This window comes from Bos mutus, chromosome 7 (genome assembly GCF_027580195.1).
Source record: "Bos mutus isolate GX-2022 chromosome 7, NWIPB_WYAK_1.1, whole genome shotgun sequence".
Taxonomy (NCBI): Eukaryota; Metazoa; Chordata; class Mammalia; order Artiodactyla; family Bovidae; genus Bos; species Bos mutus.
The window spans coordinates 84,229,443-84,244,862 of NC_091623.1; the positions used below are offsets into that span (position 1 = coordinate 84,229,443).

Here is a 15,420-nt window from a genome sequence, read left to right on the forward strand (position 1 = left end):
TGCTGCTATTAAGTCGCTTCAGTCATGTCCGACTCTGTGCGACCCCATAGACGGCAGCCCACCAGGCTCCCCCGTCCCTGGGATTCTCCAGGCAAGAACACTGGAGTGGGTTGCCATTTCCTTCTCCAATGCATGAAAGTGAAAAGTGAAAGTGAAGTCACTCAGTTGTGTCCTACTCTTCGAGACCCCATGGACTGCAGCCTACCAGGCTCCTCCATCCATGGGATTTTCCAGGCAAGAGTACTGGAGTGGGGTGCCATCGCCTTCTCCAAAAGGTTGTACTGAATACCACATAATTCAAAATGTCACTAACAAATTATGATGCTTTCATCATTTTATCAGTTACTATCTCAAGGTATATGCTATATACACCAAAAGCAAGATAAATGATAAAAATGCATGTCAAATTACTGCTGATAATCTGGATTTTTTCTTATTTTTTCTGCTTATGGCATCTCTGTTTCTACTATGCAGTGGCAGATAAAGAGCTCATATATGGAGAAGGACAATCTCAACTTTGCCATTTACTTGTTTGGTCAGAAAAGGATTTGTGTGTTATTTTCTTTTGATAGTTTCACTGCAGATATGTCTTTTAAGCCATTTGTGCATTGGTGAAGATTAGCTGAATTAAAATCAGTTAACACAATCCATATAATCTTAACAAAGCACACTTAAAACTGTAATATGCTACAGCTAGGAAGAACAAATGAACAAGAATAACTATCAACTTTTCCATATTGAAAAGACCTAAACTTCTCTTTGGATACCTCACATACCAAACATAAAATGTGATCATAAAATGTGAGGGTTTGATTCCTGTTCAGGGAACTTAAGATCCAGCATGTCCCGTGGTGGGGCCAAAAAAAAAGCAAAACCCTATAAAAGCAACCTAGCCAAAGCAACAATGAGTAAGTAGCTAACTGAGCTGTTTCAGAAAAATAAAAAATCTAAACACAGTTCAGTTCAGTTTGGTCGTGTCCAACTCTTTGTGACCCCATGGACTGTGTAGCAGGCCAGGTTTCCCTGTCCATCACCAACACCTGAAGCTTGATCAAACTGTCCATCAAGTCGGTGATGCCATCCAACCATCTCATCCTCTGTCATCCCCTTCTCCCCCTGGCTTCAATCCTTCCCATATCAGGGTCTTTTCTAATGAGTCTGTTTTTTTCATGAGGTGGCTGAAGTACTGGTGCTTCAGCATCAGTCTTTCCAATGAATACTCAGGACTGATTTCCTTTAGGATGGACTGGTTGGATATCCCTACAGTCCATGGGAATCTCAAGAGTCTTCTCCAATACCACAGTTGAAAAGCATCAATTCTTCAGTGCTCAGCTTTCTTTATGGCCCAACTCTTTGACCCATACATGACTACTGGAAAACCACAGCTTTGACTAGGTGGGCCTTTGTTGGTAAAATAATGTCTCTGCTTTTTAATATGCTGTCTAGGTTGGTCATAGCTTTTCTTCCAAGGAGCAAGCGTCTTTCAATTTCATGGCTGTAGTCACCATCTGCAGTGATTTTGGAACCCAAGAAAATAAAGTCTCTCACCGTTCCCATTGTTTTCATTGTTTACTCAGGTAAACAGAGTTACCTGAGTATATATTAATATATACATTATATTATATATAATATATATATATATACCTGAGTATATATATTAATATATACATTAATAAACATTTACCAATAGCTATTATGTGCCAGAAATTATTCTATTGGTACCATCTAAATGGCTCAGTGGTATATCTACAGCACCAAGAACACTGCCAGGGATTGTTCAAAACACACAGTTGAATATGAGTAAAGGTAGTCAAAAGCTTTAGTTCACTTCAAACTATTACTGGAAAATCTACCAACTTATCCCTAAGCACACTCATTCACTCTGCTTTCCCTCCTGTGAAAAAGAATGACATAATTGTGCTCTGTGTGTGCATGCTCAGGCACTTCAGTTGTGTCCAACTCTTTGTGACCATATGGACACTATATAGCCCACCAGGCTCCTCTGTCCATGGGATGTTCCAGGCAAGAATACTGGAGTTGGTCGCCATGCTGTCCTCCAGGGCATCGTCCTGACTCAGGGACCTCCTGAATTGCAGGTGGATTTTTTCCCTTCTAAGCCAGCTGGGAAGTTCTAATTGCGCTCCAAGGCAAATATTCTCTATGCTATGCTATGTTATGCTAAGTCACTGCAGTCGTGTCCGACTCTGTGTGACCCCATAGACGGCAGCCACCAGGCTCCCCCGTCCCTGGGATTCTCCAGGCAAGAACACTGGAGTGGGTTGCTATTTCCTTCTCCAATGCATGAAAGTGAAAAGTGAAAGCGAAGTCGCTCAGTCATGTCCGACTCTTTGTGACCCCATGGACTGCAGCCTACCAGGCTCCTCCGTCCATGGGATTTTCCAGGCAAGAGTACTGGAGTCGGGTGCCACTGCCTTCTCTTGGGCACAAATTTCAATTCCTCTTGTGAAGATTTCCTAAAATTACCTTCTTTCTTTCCCACTTATCGCTTGCTTTTCCTATTTTTAACAAAATCACTTTCATCAGCATATAAATATGATAAAATGCCCTCATCTTATAAAAAGTACTCCCCAGGCAATATCATCATACCTTTTTTTGGCACCACCACATTTCTCTGCTCCCTTCTACACAAAATAAAATCTCCGTTTATATAATCACTGCCTTTAATACCTTTTTAGCCCACTGCAACCTTCTCTTGCCCTCATCTTTGTAACTAAAAATGTCACCAATAAAGAATACATTCTCAAAATTTCCCTGGTGGTCCAGAGGTTCAGAATCCCCCTTGCAAAGCAGTGGACATGGGTTCGATCCCTGGTCAGGGAACTAAGATCCCTCATGCTGCATGGCAACTAAGCCAACTGAGCCCATGTGCTGCAACTACTAGCCCCCCACTCCCACCACAATTAAGAGAGTCCAAGCACTGCATGTTGAAACAAAGGTCCCATGTGCCACAACTAAGACCAGATGCAGTCAAATGAATAAAAATTTAAAAAAGAATCCTCTGTCAAATACTATATGATATCACTTACATGTAAATGCTAAAGCATGACACAAATGAACTTATCTGTGAAACAGGAACCAAATCACAGACATAAAGAACAGCATTGTGGTTGCCAAGGGGGAGGGGGCAGGAGAGGGATGGACTGGGAGTTTGGGATTAGCAGATACAAACTATTATAAACAGAATGGATAAACAACAAGGTCCTACTGTATAGCATAGGGAACTATATTCAATATCACATGATAAACCATATGGAAAAGAATATGAAGATGAATGTATATAAAACTGAATCACTTTGAACTGTAGCCCATCAGACTCCTCTGTCCATGAAATTTCCTAGGCAAGAATACCAGAGTAGGTTGCCATTTCCCCCCTGGAAAATCCTCAGATACTTGAAAATAAAACTACATGCTTCTAAATAACCCATGGCTCTAAGAAGAAGTCACAGAAGAAATTAGGGAAATATTTTGCACTGAATGATAATAAAAACACAATATATCACAATTTGTGAGATACATTTTAAAAAAGGGCTTAGAGGGAAACTGATAGTTTTAAACATTTAAAACAAGAAATGTTTATAATCTATGATCTAAGCTTCCAAATTCATAAATCAGAAGAAAAGCAAATAAAACCCAAAATAGGCAGAAAGAAGAAAATAATCACAATAAAAGCAAAAATCAAAGAAATAGAAAACTGAAACAGCTAAAGGATGGTTCTTGGAACCGACAATATAACTGATAAATGACTAGCTAAACAGATCAAGGAAAACAAAAAGAGAAACTACAAATAATCAGTAGCAGGGGAAAGAGAACTTTACTATAGATCTTACAGACATTATAGAATAAGTATAGCTTATTAATGACACTGGGCCAATAAATCTGACTGAAAAGAAAAAAATTACCAAAACTGACATAAGAAATAGAAAATTTGAATAGCTTTATATTTAATAAAGAAATAATAAATTTAATTTGTAATTTTAAATCTTCCAGTCGAGAATACTAGGGGTACAGTTAGCTTCACTGTTGAGTTATATTAAACACACAAGGAAGAATTAATGTTAATATTTCACAAACTATTTCAGAAAATAAAGATGAAGGGAACATTTCCTTGCTCCTTTTAAGAAGGACAGCACTATCCTGATATCAGACCAAAGACATTATTAGAAAGAAAGAAAAAAGAAACCTATCAACTCTGGCATCACTACACCCCCGCCCCCCCAAGGCAAAGGTGAAAAATCTGAACTAATATTTCAAAAAGAAGAATGGCCAATAAGCTCATAAAGAGGTTCAGTGTCATTAGACATCAGGGAAATACAAATTAAAACCAGTATGAGATACTGCTGCTGCTAAGTCACTTCAGTCGTGTCCGACTCTGTGTGACCCCATAGACGGCAGCCCACCAGGCTCCCCCGATCCTGGGATTCTCCAGGCAAGAACACTGGAATGGGTTGCCATTTCCTTCTCCAAATGAGATACTGCTAATGCCCAATAAAATGGTAGAAACTAAAAAGAATGACAATACCAAATGTAAGATGTTAAACAAATGAAATCAGTCCTGAATACTCATTGGAAGGACTGATGCTGAAGCTGAAACTCCCAACACTTTGGCTACCTGATACAAAGAACTGACTCACTAGAAAAGACTCTGATGATGGGAAAGATTGAAGGTGGGAGGAGAAGGGGATGACAGAGGATGAGATGGTTGGATGGCATCACTGACTCAATGGACATGAGTTTCAGTAAGCTCTGAGAGTTGGGGATGGACAGGGAAGCCTGGTGTGCTGCAGTCCATGGGGTTGCAAAGAGTCAGACATGACTGAGCGATTGAACTGAACTGAAAACAAATGAAACTATTATACAGGACCAGGAAATGGGAGTGGATAAGGTAGGAGTGTGGTACAACCAATTTAGCACGCACTTGATACACAATCCAGAAATTCTACTTTTTTCTGTATGACTCAGTATACCCGTAAGAAAAGACAATACAAGTTCACACAAAGAATTGTTAGTCAATGTTTATAAATACTCAATTCTTAATAGGTCAAATCTAGAAACAACTCAATGTTTATCAACAGGTGAATGAATAAATAAATTTTGGTATTTTTATACAATGGAAATAAAAATAAACTATGAATATAAAGAAAAACATTACTGATACATTCAAGAACATGGAAGAATTCCAAAAGTATATACTGAGCAGAAGAATGCAAATATATATGCCAAAAATATATATACATTGTATGGATTACATTTATATGAAATTCAAGAGAAAGCAAAACTTACCTATAGTGACATAGAACAGATAGCAATTGTGCGGGGCCAGTGGTGGGGTGAGGTGGACTGGAAAGGAACTTGAGGGAACTTTGTGGGTTGAAGGAAATGTTCTAATTCTTAATTAACATGGTGCTTATAAAGGTGCATATGTCTATCAAAACTCAGGCTGTATATTATATGTGCATTTTTTATGTGTAAACATAGCTGACTTAAAAAGTAAAAGAGTGGTATGACACACATACATGCAGAGAGTTTTCTCTCTACCTCGTATCACTCACAAAAATAAATGGAGCTAAATATAAACAAAGGAAATAAAACTACAATCACATTAAAAGAAAAATGAGAAGTTATGATCCTGGAGATGGAAAAACCTTCTTTAACAAGACATTAAAGAGTAAAAGCTTTATACAAGAGAAAGATAAATTTATTCATCAAACAAAATCTTTTAGACCATAAAACTTAAATGGGCACTAAGTGGGAGAAACATTTGCAGTATGTGGAACAAATTATTCAAATCTAGAATTCAAACAAAACAACATGAAACAAAAACAGAAATTTTCTTAAAACTCATTAGGCAAAAGGTATAGCCCCAAGGGCAGAAGAAATAGGCCAATTAATCCACATAGACATTAAATGGATGACAAATCTGTAAAGATGATGAACCTCCCCAGCAATCTAGGAAATAGAATACTATTTCCTACTCAAAAGATTGGTGCTTAAAATAATAAATAGCAGTGTGCATGTAAGGAATAAAAGGAAATACAAGTGCAGGTATTGACTAGCACAATTACCACAGAGGGAATTTGAGAGTATATACTAACTATATACTCTCAATATTCAACAATCTTATTTCTTGCTTTTTACACAAAAGAAACTCATATGCACACAAGAAGGCATGAATAAAAGTTATCCACTATAGCAATGTTTATAGAAATGAAAACTTGGCAACAAGATAAATATCAAAGGGAAATGGCTAAATAAATTTAAATTAAGATATAAAATGGATGCAATTAAAAGAACTGAATACCTCTATATGTAATATATTATATATAATAACATGAGAAAGTATCTAAGATCTATTGCTGACTGATTAAAAATACAGAATAATATATCTATACAGAAATTAAATGAGAAAATGTTTATATGTAATGATTCCATTATATGTACATATAAATGCATTTGAAAAGACTTGTAAACGTATGCATGAAGTAGCTCTGGTAAGATGGAGGAGGCAGAATATGGAGAAGGCTATTATTAGGGGTCCTTCTTACATTATTGTCATAAGTATAAATTAATGTTTAAAAAAACAAATCTGTTGATTTTAGATGAGCCTGGAATTATTGTCTGAAGAACCATTACCACAGACTGTAAGTACGGTTGTTGCATCCTCTGGAAACCCTCACCATCTGTGAGGCCAAGAATATCACAATAGTTCACAATAAACAGTGATGACCGCTAGGTCTCTATCACAAGTTGCCTTCAAAGATTTTCCAAGTTTCTCTCAATCTAAGTCAATCTCAATTCTAAGGTCTAGTTTTATTTTCTTCATAGTAATTATCACTATCTGAAGTTACCTATTCATTCACTTATTTGTTATCTATCTCCCACTAAAATGGGAATGGCAAGATAATTCTGAATTCACATGATTTTAGTCAAGCCATTTAGAGTTTTCTTACAGTATAAAGACACATTTTATTTACTTACCTTAGTTGGAAAAGGAAATTTGGAAGGTTCTGTTTTGCATGGTGTATGAATAGCCGTTAGAGGGGGAGGCCATGAATGCGTCATCTCCTGAAATGTAATTATTACAGTTTGTTTTCAAGCAGGTCAAGGATAAAAATTACACAGCTAAAAACCAGATCTGTATTATAAATGCTGGTTTTGTGACTGCTCCTCCGAAGGTGTACATATTTAATTAATAATATTAATTAAGCACAATGTGCGCAAGGCACTATGGGGTAGGTAACAGGAAGACAGTTTACACTCTGACTTCAAAGAGGTTAGAGTTAAGGTGATAAGGCCTGTGAATAGTTATAGAAATCAGCCTGTAACCAAATACAGGGCACATAGTAAAATGCTATTAAGGAAGAGCTTACTATGGGAGTGGGAAAGGGGGATAACAATAAGAAAAGAAGCCAGCTTTTACTGTGTACCTTTAATGGGCCAGATACTGTGCTATTTTACCTCTGTTACTCAGCTAGTAGTCATAATGACATTATGAGGTAGATACCATTATTATCCTGACTCTATGTAGGATAAAACTGAAGCACAGAGATAAAGCTATTTACTCAAAGTCATATGCTTAGTTAGTAAAGGACACAGAATTTGATCCTGGGTAGTCTCTCTACAGAGTCCATTCACTGATCTGAAATTTTGGTCAAGTGGAGAAAATCAGAAGAAAGGTATCAAATGCACACATAGAGGAAGACACACAAGTAAGACAACATGTCTGATTTCATTCAATGCCTTCTGTCTAATCATATGCCAAATATGTCCAAGCGGAAGTTTGGATACAATCACAATGTATATGTTAGAGATGCAGGAAACAGAGAGGTATCAGACCCAGAATAAGGAAGAAGTATTTTATCTCTGGCATGTAGTTCAAAGCCAGCCATCAAGTAGATTGAGAAAATACAATGAATTAAAGGTGGTATGACCTTTAGGAATTTATCCTATAGCTATACCCACACAGTTATGTAAAGATACATGTTTAAGGGATTCACTCTAAAAAAATGAAAACAACCTAAACATCAACAACACAGGATTAATTAAATTACCAGACACTCATACAATGGAACACCAAGCAAACAGAAAAATGAGAAAGTTACCTTCTGAAATGACCACTGTTAAATGCCAAATACAAATCAGTGTATGTCCTCATAAATGTTTATTTATGGAAAAATCTCTCAGAGATAGTTAACCTTTGGACAACAGAACGACTGAAGGAAGAAGAGAAAAGAACACTTGATACAGCTTCTACCACTTGAATCTCTTGAAACAGTCACCTGCACTCAGCTTGCTCTTTATCCTCTTACAATGCTTTATGTTTTTAATAGTATTTCACTTTCTGAAGTAATTGTATATAGTTGATTATTTCCTACATTGTGCTTGAAAATGCCAGCTCAAAGGGTGCAACACTAACACTATTATCACCACAATATCCCTGGTGCTTGACACACAGTAGGTCCACAGTAAGTTCTGAATTAATAAATCATTTCTTACAATAAATATATTACTTTTAGACTAAAAAACCCTTTTTATTTCCTTTAAGTTTATGATGAGGTTCCCAGAAAAAATATGACTACAATTATGAAGAAAACACAAAGGCAATGTGAACCTGCGCTTCCTTCTATGCTGCACATAGGGAGGGAAAAGAAACAGAAACTTACATGCCCCAGGCTTTCATTGTTGGCATTTTACACCTTAAACACCAAAATCCCCTCAATAAAAAATCCATTTAACTCCCTACTGTCAAATGACTGAGCATCTATTACACCCAAGGCCATGTGCCAAGTCATATATATATACATAAAATATATAATAAATGGCTTCCCTCGTGGCTCAGCTGGTAAAGAATCTGCCTGCAGTGCGGGAGACCTGGGTTTGATCCCTGGGTTGGGAAGACCCCCTGGAGAAGGGAAAGGCTACCCACTCCAGTATTCTGGCCTGGAGAATTCCATGGACTATATAGTCCATGGGGTTGCAAAGAGTCGGACATGACTGAGCGACTTTCACTCAATATAATAAATGGTTGGTAGTATCACAGAAATAATTAAATACAAGAAAATCTTAAGATTTCTTTCAGGTATTAACGTGCCATACATTTCTGAGGATTTAAGAGTAAAGATATATGCTCCCTTAGACTTTTTATGTACATGGCAACTGAAAAATGAAAGCAATGAGTCATCATTGTGGTCTGATGACCTGATTCGGGGGGAAGAGGATTTCAGTGGGATTCTAAGAAAAAAACAGAATCTGTATATAACTGAAGAGGAAGGAGAAACACATTCCATGAAAGTTTACAGAGATGAAAGAATACGAAAGGCTATGGCTTAGGGAAATCAGTTTGGGAAAAGTGGTCAATCTGTAGTGCAAGAGGCTGAAACTGGCCTGTACACAGACTAACATTTAAAATGTTAAATTTGCACCCTATTCTTTTTAGGGGCCTTAGAGAGCCTGAAAACTTCTTAGAAGGAAATTATGAAGACAAAGGATTAAAGCAAAGAATATGACAGCAATACAGAAGACAGATGAGCAGGGAGACTCCAGACAGAAAGTCAGAGTGAGGACTGTATATTACAATTACTAAAGCTCAAAGTGGCAGAAATGGAAACAAAGGAACAAACATTTTCAAGAAATTTTCAAAGTCTTGCATGTAGTTTTGTGGTTAAAAAAAAACATGAGAGAAAAAAGTGAAAGATAATTGGGATTCTACAATTAGCCAGGAAGAACAATGATACTACTAATAGAAGTTAAGTCTGATAAATATGGCTTCAGACATATCTGAAGAGGCAGGGAGAAACCCAAACAGAGACCCACCTAAGAAGCAATCAAGAGACAAAACCCAAAACCCAAAGGAGGCCAAGACAGGAGAGAAAGACTGAATAGCTGTCTTAACAGCTGAAGTCCAAAGGATGGAGGAAATTTTCATCAAAGAAAAAGAAGAGAGGAGCACTGGCTTAAAAAATGAACTCAAGTTTAAGAGATAAGAGAGGACACAAGCTTTCCCAAAGGGCAACTTTGGAATGTTGAGAATGCCAGACAAGAAAAGGTGTGTAGAAAATAAAAACAACGTAACAGTCAAGGAAGAAAAAAATGGTGTTTCCAGAAGGAAAAAATAAAAATTCTTTAAAACAGCAGCAACAGTAGAGAACTCAAATGAAGCCTCTAATGGCATGGGAGGTAATGACCTTGGAGAAACAAGTTCAGGAGAACGGCGGAGGTAAAAGAGATTTTAGTAGGCTAAAGGAAGGACAGGGAAGCCTGGTGTGCTGCAGTCCATGGGGTCTCAAAGAGTCGAACACAACTTAGTGGCTGAAAAACAACAAAAGAAAAGAAGGAGAAAAATAAGTGGCAGCAGCCAATGCAAGCAGTCTTTCAAAAATATACACAGTGAAGGGGACTTCCCTGGTGGTGCAGTGGATAAGAGTCTGCCTGCCAAAATGCAGGGGACATAGGTTTAATTCTGATCTGAGAAGGTCCCAGATACCTCGCAGCAACTAAGCCCAACTACTGAGCCTACACTCTAGAGCTGCAACTACTGAAGCCCACGCGCCCTAGAACCTGTGCTCTGCAACAAGAGAAGCCCATGCACCAAACCAGAGAGTAGCGTCCACTCGCCACAACTACAGAAAGCCTGTGCAAAGCAACAAAGACCCAGCGCTGTCAAAAATAAATAAAAATTTTTAAAAATACATACAGTGAAATACAAGTACAGACACAAAAATTCAGGTGTACACAAAAAGTACAATTAATATGTGACTGATGGTTTTTGTCTATTGAGGCAAAAACAGGTTCTTTTTCTAACAGACAACATTTTCTTTTCCCAACAGAAGAATGTACTCTTTAGTCATGTGTCAAGTTTAAACATATTCCATTAAACACTCAAAATGTATAGTATTCAGAGAAGACTTTTTACGTATATCTGACCAGTATATACAGATGAACTACAAAGCAAGCTATTTTCAACACAATGGTTTGATAACTACTGAGATTTTTAAGCATTTCAAATTATTAACTGATAAACCTAAGAAGGTATAGTTATATTTGGCTTCTTCCTCTTTTCAAAGCAAACTGTTAAGACCAGAATTTGTTTTTACTTACAAACAAAACCCCCAGCTTTTTGAGGGCAAAGAGTAAACAAACCAAGTAGTTCAGAACTTAAGTATGAATATAAACAGAAAAGAGTCAGTTATTTTTGATGGACACAATCAGGTTATACATGTAATCAGTCTGCTGCAGCTTCAGATACTTTGTGACATACAGGGAGGAGGAGGAGAAGAGGGTAGCAGAGCATCATAATTAAAGAGACAAACTATTTTAAAAAAAAACCAAAAACTTACTTTAAGAATTTCATCCACACAACTCACATCCCCAGAAGCAGATGCCTAAAAAAAGAGGAAAAGAAACACATATTAGGTCTAAAGTCATTTCTTATTAGGTTTTTATCATTTGTTGTATAGATTTAACACTATTAGAAATAAAACTAACATTAAAGATATATTTGGTATCCCACTACTCAAAGCCAGAACACTAATTAGAATCTTTGGACTAATTTCCTTAACTACATAATTTCAAGCACTAAAAAATTTTAATCACTAAACTGTACATAATTGGAAATTAAAAAGAAAGTTTTCCAAGAAATCTTATCTTGCTTATACTTGGATTAGAAATCAACTTTTAAAATGTAGTTTTTTCAGCTGAACAAGATGTCAAAATTTAAGTCGATTTATATACAAAATATACTATGATACTGAGATCATCATTTCACATAAACTAACAAACAGAGTAAAACCAGTATTATTGAAAGATTAGCTGTCTGGAACACAATGGACATTTTATATAATATTTCTTAAATCATGAAAGTTAAGTTTATTCTGAAGCACAAACAACAATTGAGTTATGGTGAAGTCTAGCTCTAAGGATCACATTATAATGTGTAAAGAAAGAACAAATCACCACTTTACTCTTCTCTTGAGAGGAGTAATTAGATGACAAATGCCAGGAACAATGCATTTCCCAAGGCCACAAGAAAGATTTTTAAATGTCCTCAAAACATCATTTTACCTATCCCCCATCCCTTCCTCCACTGTTTTAAGCTATGAGCTGTAATTTTCAGCTACTGATATGGTTTAAAAATTTTATTGCAAAGACTAGATTAAAGGATAAAATTTCAGCTATTTCACAAAGAATGCTCATTATTCTGAATAGAATGTTTTGGTACATAGTTCTAAATACCTTAAATTTCAACCCACCGCTATCCCTGGAGCAGTCGCCGCAAACCTTTAAGTGTACCCAGAGAAAAGGATCATGGCATCCAAATCATAAACATTACCATCTCCATGCAACCAAAAAAGTCTCAACATTTACCACAATGAACCATGGCCACATCTTATTGATGAGTATTGTAATGAGAAGTAATTTTTTTAAAACAAAAGAAACAAAATGTATTATCCCATAAAATCAAAATGAGGAAACCTAAGGTATTGAGAGATCATGTTTTAGTTCTATAACTTAAAAAAACATTTTTTTAATTTATTTATTTTAATTGGAGGCACCAATACAGTATACTAATGCATATGTATATGGAATTTAGAAAGACGGTAATGATAACCCTGTATGTGAGAGAACAAAAGAGACACAGATGTATAGAACAGTCTTTTGGACTCTGTGGGAGAGGGAGAGGGTGGGATGATTTGGGAGAATGGCATAGTTCTAAAACTGACTTGTCATTTTAATATTTGAAAACAATGAATGACCTTTTTTCTACTGCTCAAGAGAAGTGTCTAAGAGCTCTATGGATTCACTTGGGAGTCAATCACAAGTTTTTCCTTAAACTTTTACATTCCTTACTGTTAAGACAAAGACTTCAAGTTCAATCATAATTTTAGGGTGAATTGCTTCATATAGTTACAATATTAAAAAGCTCTACATGTGTGACTTACATCCAATGGTTGGGAAGGTATTTTCAGCTTGGTGAGATGTGCTTTACTGCTGGGCTTCAGTTCAGTCATGCTGTTGCCATGAGACTGGCTGCTGTAGTGTTCAGAGGACAGCTTTGGTTCCATGGACTCCTGTCCATCCATGGGCCGCACATAGGCAGTGGGTTTCTGTAGCATTGAGCTGGACTTTGACATCAATGAAGGTGGGAAAGACTGATTTGAGTGCTGCCCACTTGAAAAAGGTACACGGGAAGGAGAATCCCAGTTTGCATCAGGGTCCCGAGGTGATTTGGAACGCTGATGTTCTTTGCTATGGTGATCATTCCCATGAGACCTGGAATGACTGGAGCTTAATGAAGAAACAGCCTGGGGTTTTCCAGGGCTGGAAGAGCGTGATTTGGAGTGTTCTGATCCATGCTGGCCTTTTTTTCGGCTACTGCTCCCACCACTGCTGTATGAGTCACGGTCATGTCTCTGGCCACTACTATTAGTGCCACCACTGGCACCTGCACTGGCCCGCTGGCTACTGTGTCCACTCTGTAAGCCCGAGGACCTTTTCTGAGACTGAGAAGTGCTGGGTGCAGGTCCTACTGGAGTCCATTTGCTACTCTGATGAGAGCTCCCATGTCTCTGTTCAAAGAAATTTGGGTTAGATTTTTCATCTGCTGTCGGCGGTACTGTAGGCTTGGGAATTGCAACAAGCTTTGGTATAGATCTGTCTCCTATGAAATCCTTCATTTCATCGTAGTTTCCAAGCATACTCTGAATACGACTTGACAGCTTATCTTCTTTGCTAGTCTAAAAAAAATAAAATAAAATAAAACTATAAAATTAGCATAACTAGAAATAAAAGATGCTTCCAAACTAACTTCACAAACTTTAAATGGAAAGGGACTTTTCCAAAAGGAGGTCTCATCTCATATGTTAAGGTTAAGATCTCAAAGCAAACTCCAAATACATATTTTTTTATGATGAAAAAGAAAATTCACTGTAAGTGAAAAACCTTCATGTTAAAACAATAATATTCTAGAGGACACTGAGAAATATATATACAATAGACTATAGGAGATCTTTTAAAAATCCAAATTTCACTAATAAATATACTGGAACAGTAGTAAAAATATTTTGAAGAGCAGGAAAAGTAATTATGCCTTTATGTAATTAAGTTCCATATCAGCAGATTAGCCAATACTCATACTTTTGGCAGTCAAGGAAAACAACATATTCCTTACATTCAATGTTACAGTTAGAAGCAGAAGTAAAAAGGTGAATGAAACAAGCTATATATACTTAATTATCTTTTTTTAATTAATAATTCCTTCTGTTACTGGAACACATCAAGTTAATAAAAGTCAACAACAAATTAAGCATGGAAAATCCAGTGATAAATTTTTAAATTTTGGCTATTAATCGTGACCATCAAGTCCTCCAACTTTTGAAGTCAAAAGTGTATACTCTTGAGTTTCAAAAATTATTTTTGAATAATAAGATCCAAGATGTCTACAAGCTTTAGGACTCTTTTATATTCATATATATGAAAGAAAAAAGTTGACTGATTACATAAAAAGGAAATCAAGACTGAAAAACAAACAGAAGACCTGGAACCACCAGTATTTATTCTGAGGTTGGTATGAATCAGTAAGGACTTTAGATTATATGAAAATCAGTCTAAGAGGTAAATGTATAGCAATTTATTGACAATATCAAGGTCAGAAATCAAACCCTATTCATTGGATATTTACATACTACACACCATACTACAAAATAAAATGGTAGTATGAGTCAAAGAGGGAGAAGGCAATGGCACCCCACTCCAGTACTCTTGCCTGGAAAATCCCATGGACAGAGGAGCCTGGTAGGCTGCAGTCCATGGGGTCACGAAGAGTAGGACACGACTGAGCAACTTCACTTTCCCTTTACACTTTCATGCACTGGAGAAGGAAATGGAGACCCACTCCAGTGTTCTTGCCTGGAGAATCCCAGGGACGGGGGAGCCTGGTGGGCTGCCGTCTATGAGGTCACACAGAGTCGGACACAACTGAAGCGACTTAGCAGTAGCAGCATGAGTCAAAGATTCTGGACCAAACTCCAGTTCTTTTCAAAATGTCTTTAATTCCAAAGTATTGTGTTATAAATGATGTCAGTCTAACTGCCCTTCATTGGACAAATCTTAAAAAGCTCTGAATAAATGGCTACTTATAGATCTCACAAACGGTTTCTACAAACACCAAATGTTGTAAGAGTAAACCCAGGATATGCTGTTAATTTGTGTTTCATGAGAAAAAAATCTAACACACTTTCAACATCATACTATGAAGCCAACAATGATCACTGGTGCTGTAATACATACTATTATAGCTATTCCACACAATATAAGCCTTTAAATTATAGTAATACTTCCAATGAAAGTGTTAGAAAGTATGAATGTGTTAGTCACTCAATTGTGTCCAACTCTTTGTAACTCCAT

General features: G+C 36.8%; 1 protein-coding gene across 5 annotated transcripts in view; it reads right to left on the reverse strand.

Annotated features, from left to right (window-relative positions):
• Positions 1–15,420, reverse strand: part of AFF4 (ALF transcription elongation factor 4) — an 89,046-nt gene that overhangs the window by 42,390 nt on the left and 31,236 nt on the right. For 4 of the 5 annotated variants that reach the window (XM_070374337.1, XM_070374333.1, XM_070374336.1 and 1 more), the window contains 3 exons: positions 12,957–13,751; positions 11,355–11,399; positions 6,997–7,083 (listed from right to left, as the gene is read on the reverse strand). In XM_070374337.1, coding sequence (XP_070230438.1) covers positions 6,997–7,083; positions 11,355–11,399; positions 12,957–13,751 — 927 coding nt within the window. The remainder of the gene's footprint in view (positions 1–6,996; positions 7,084–11,354; positions 11,400–12,956; positions 13,752–15,420) is intronic. The other variant, XM_070374338.1, reaches the window with a different exon arrangement.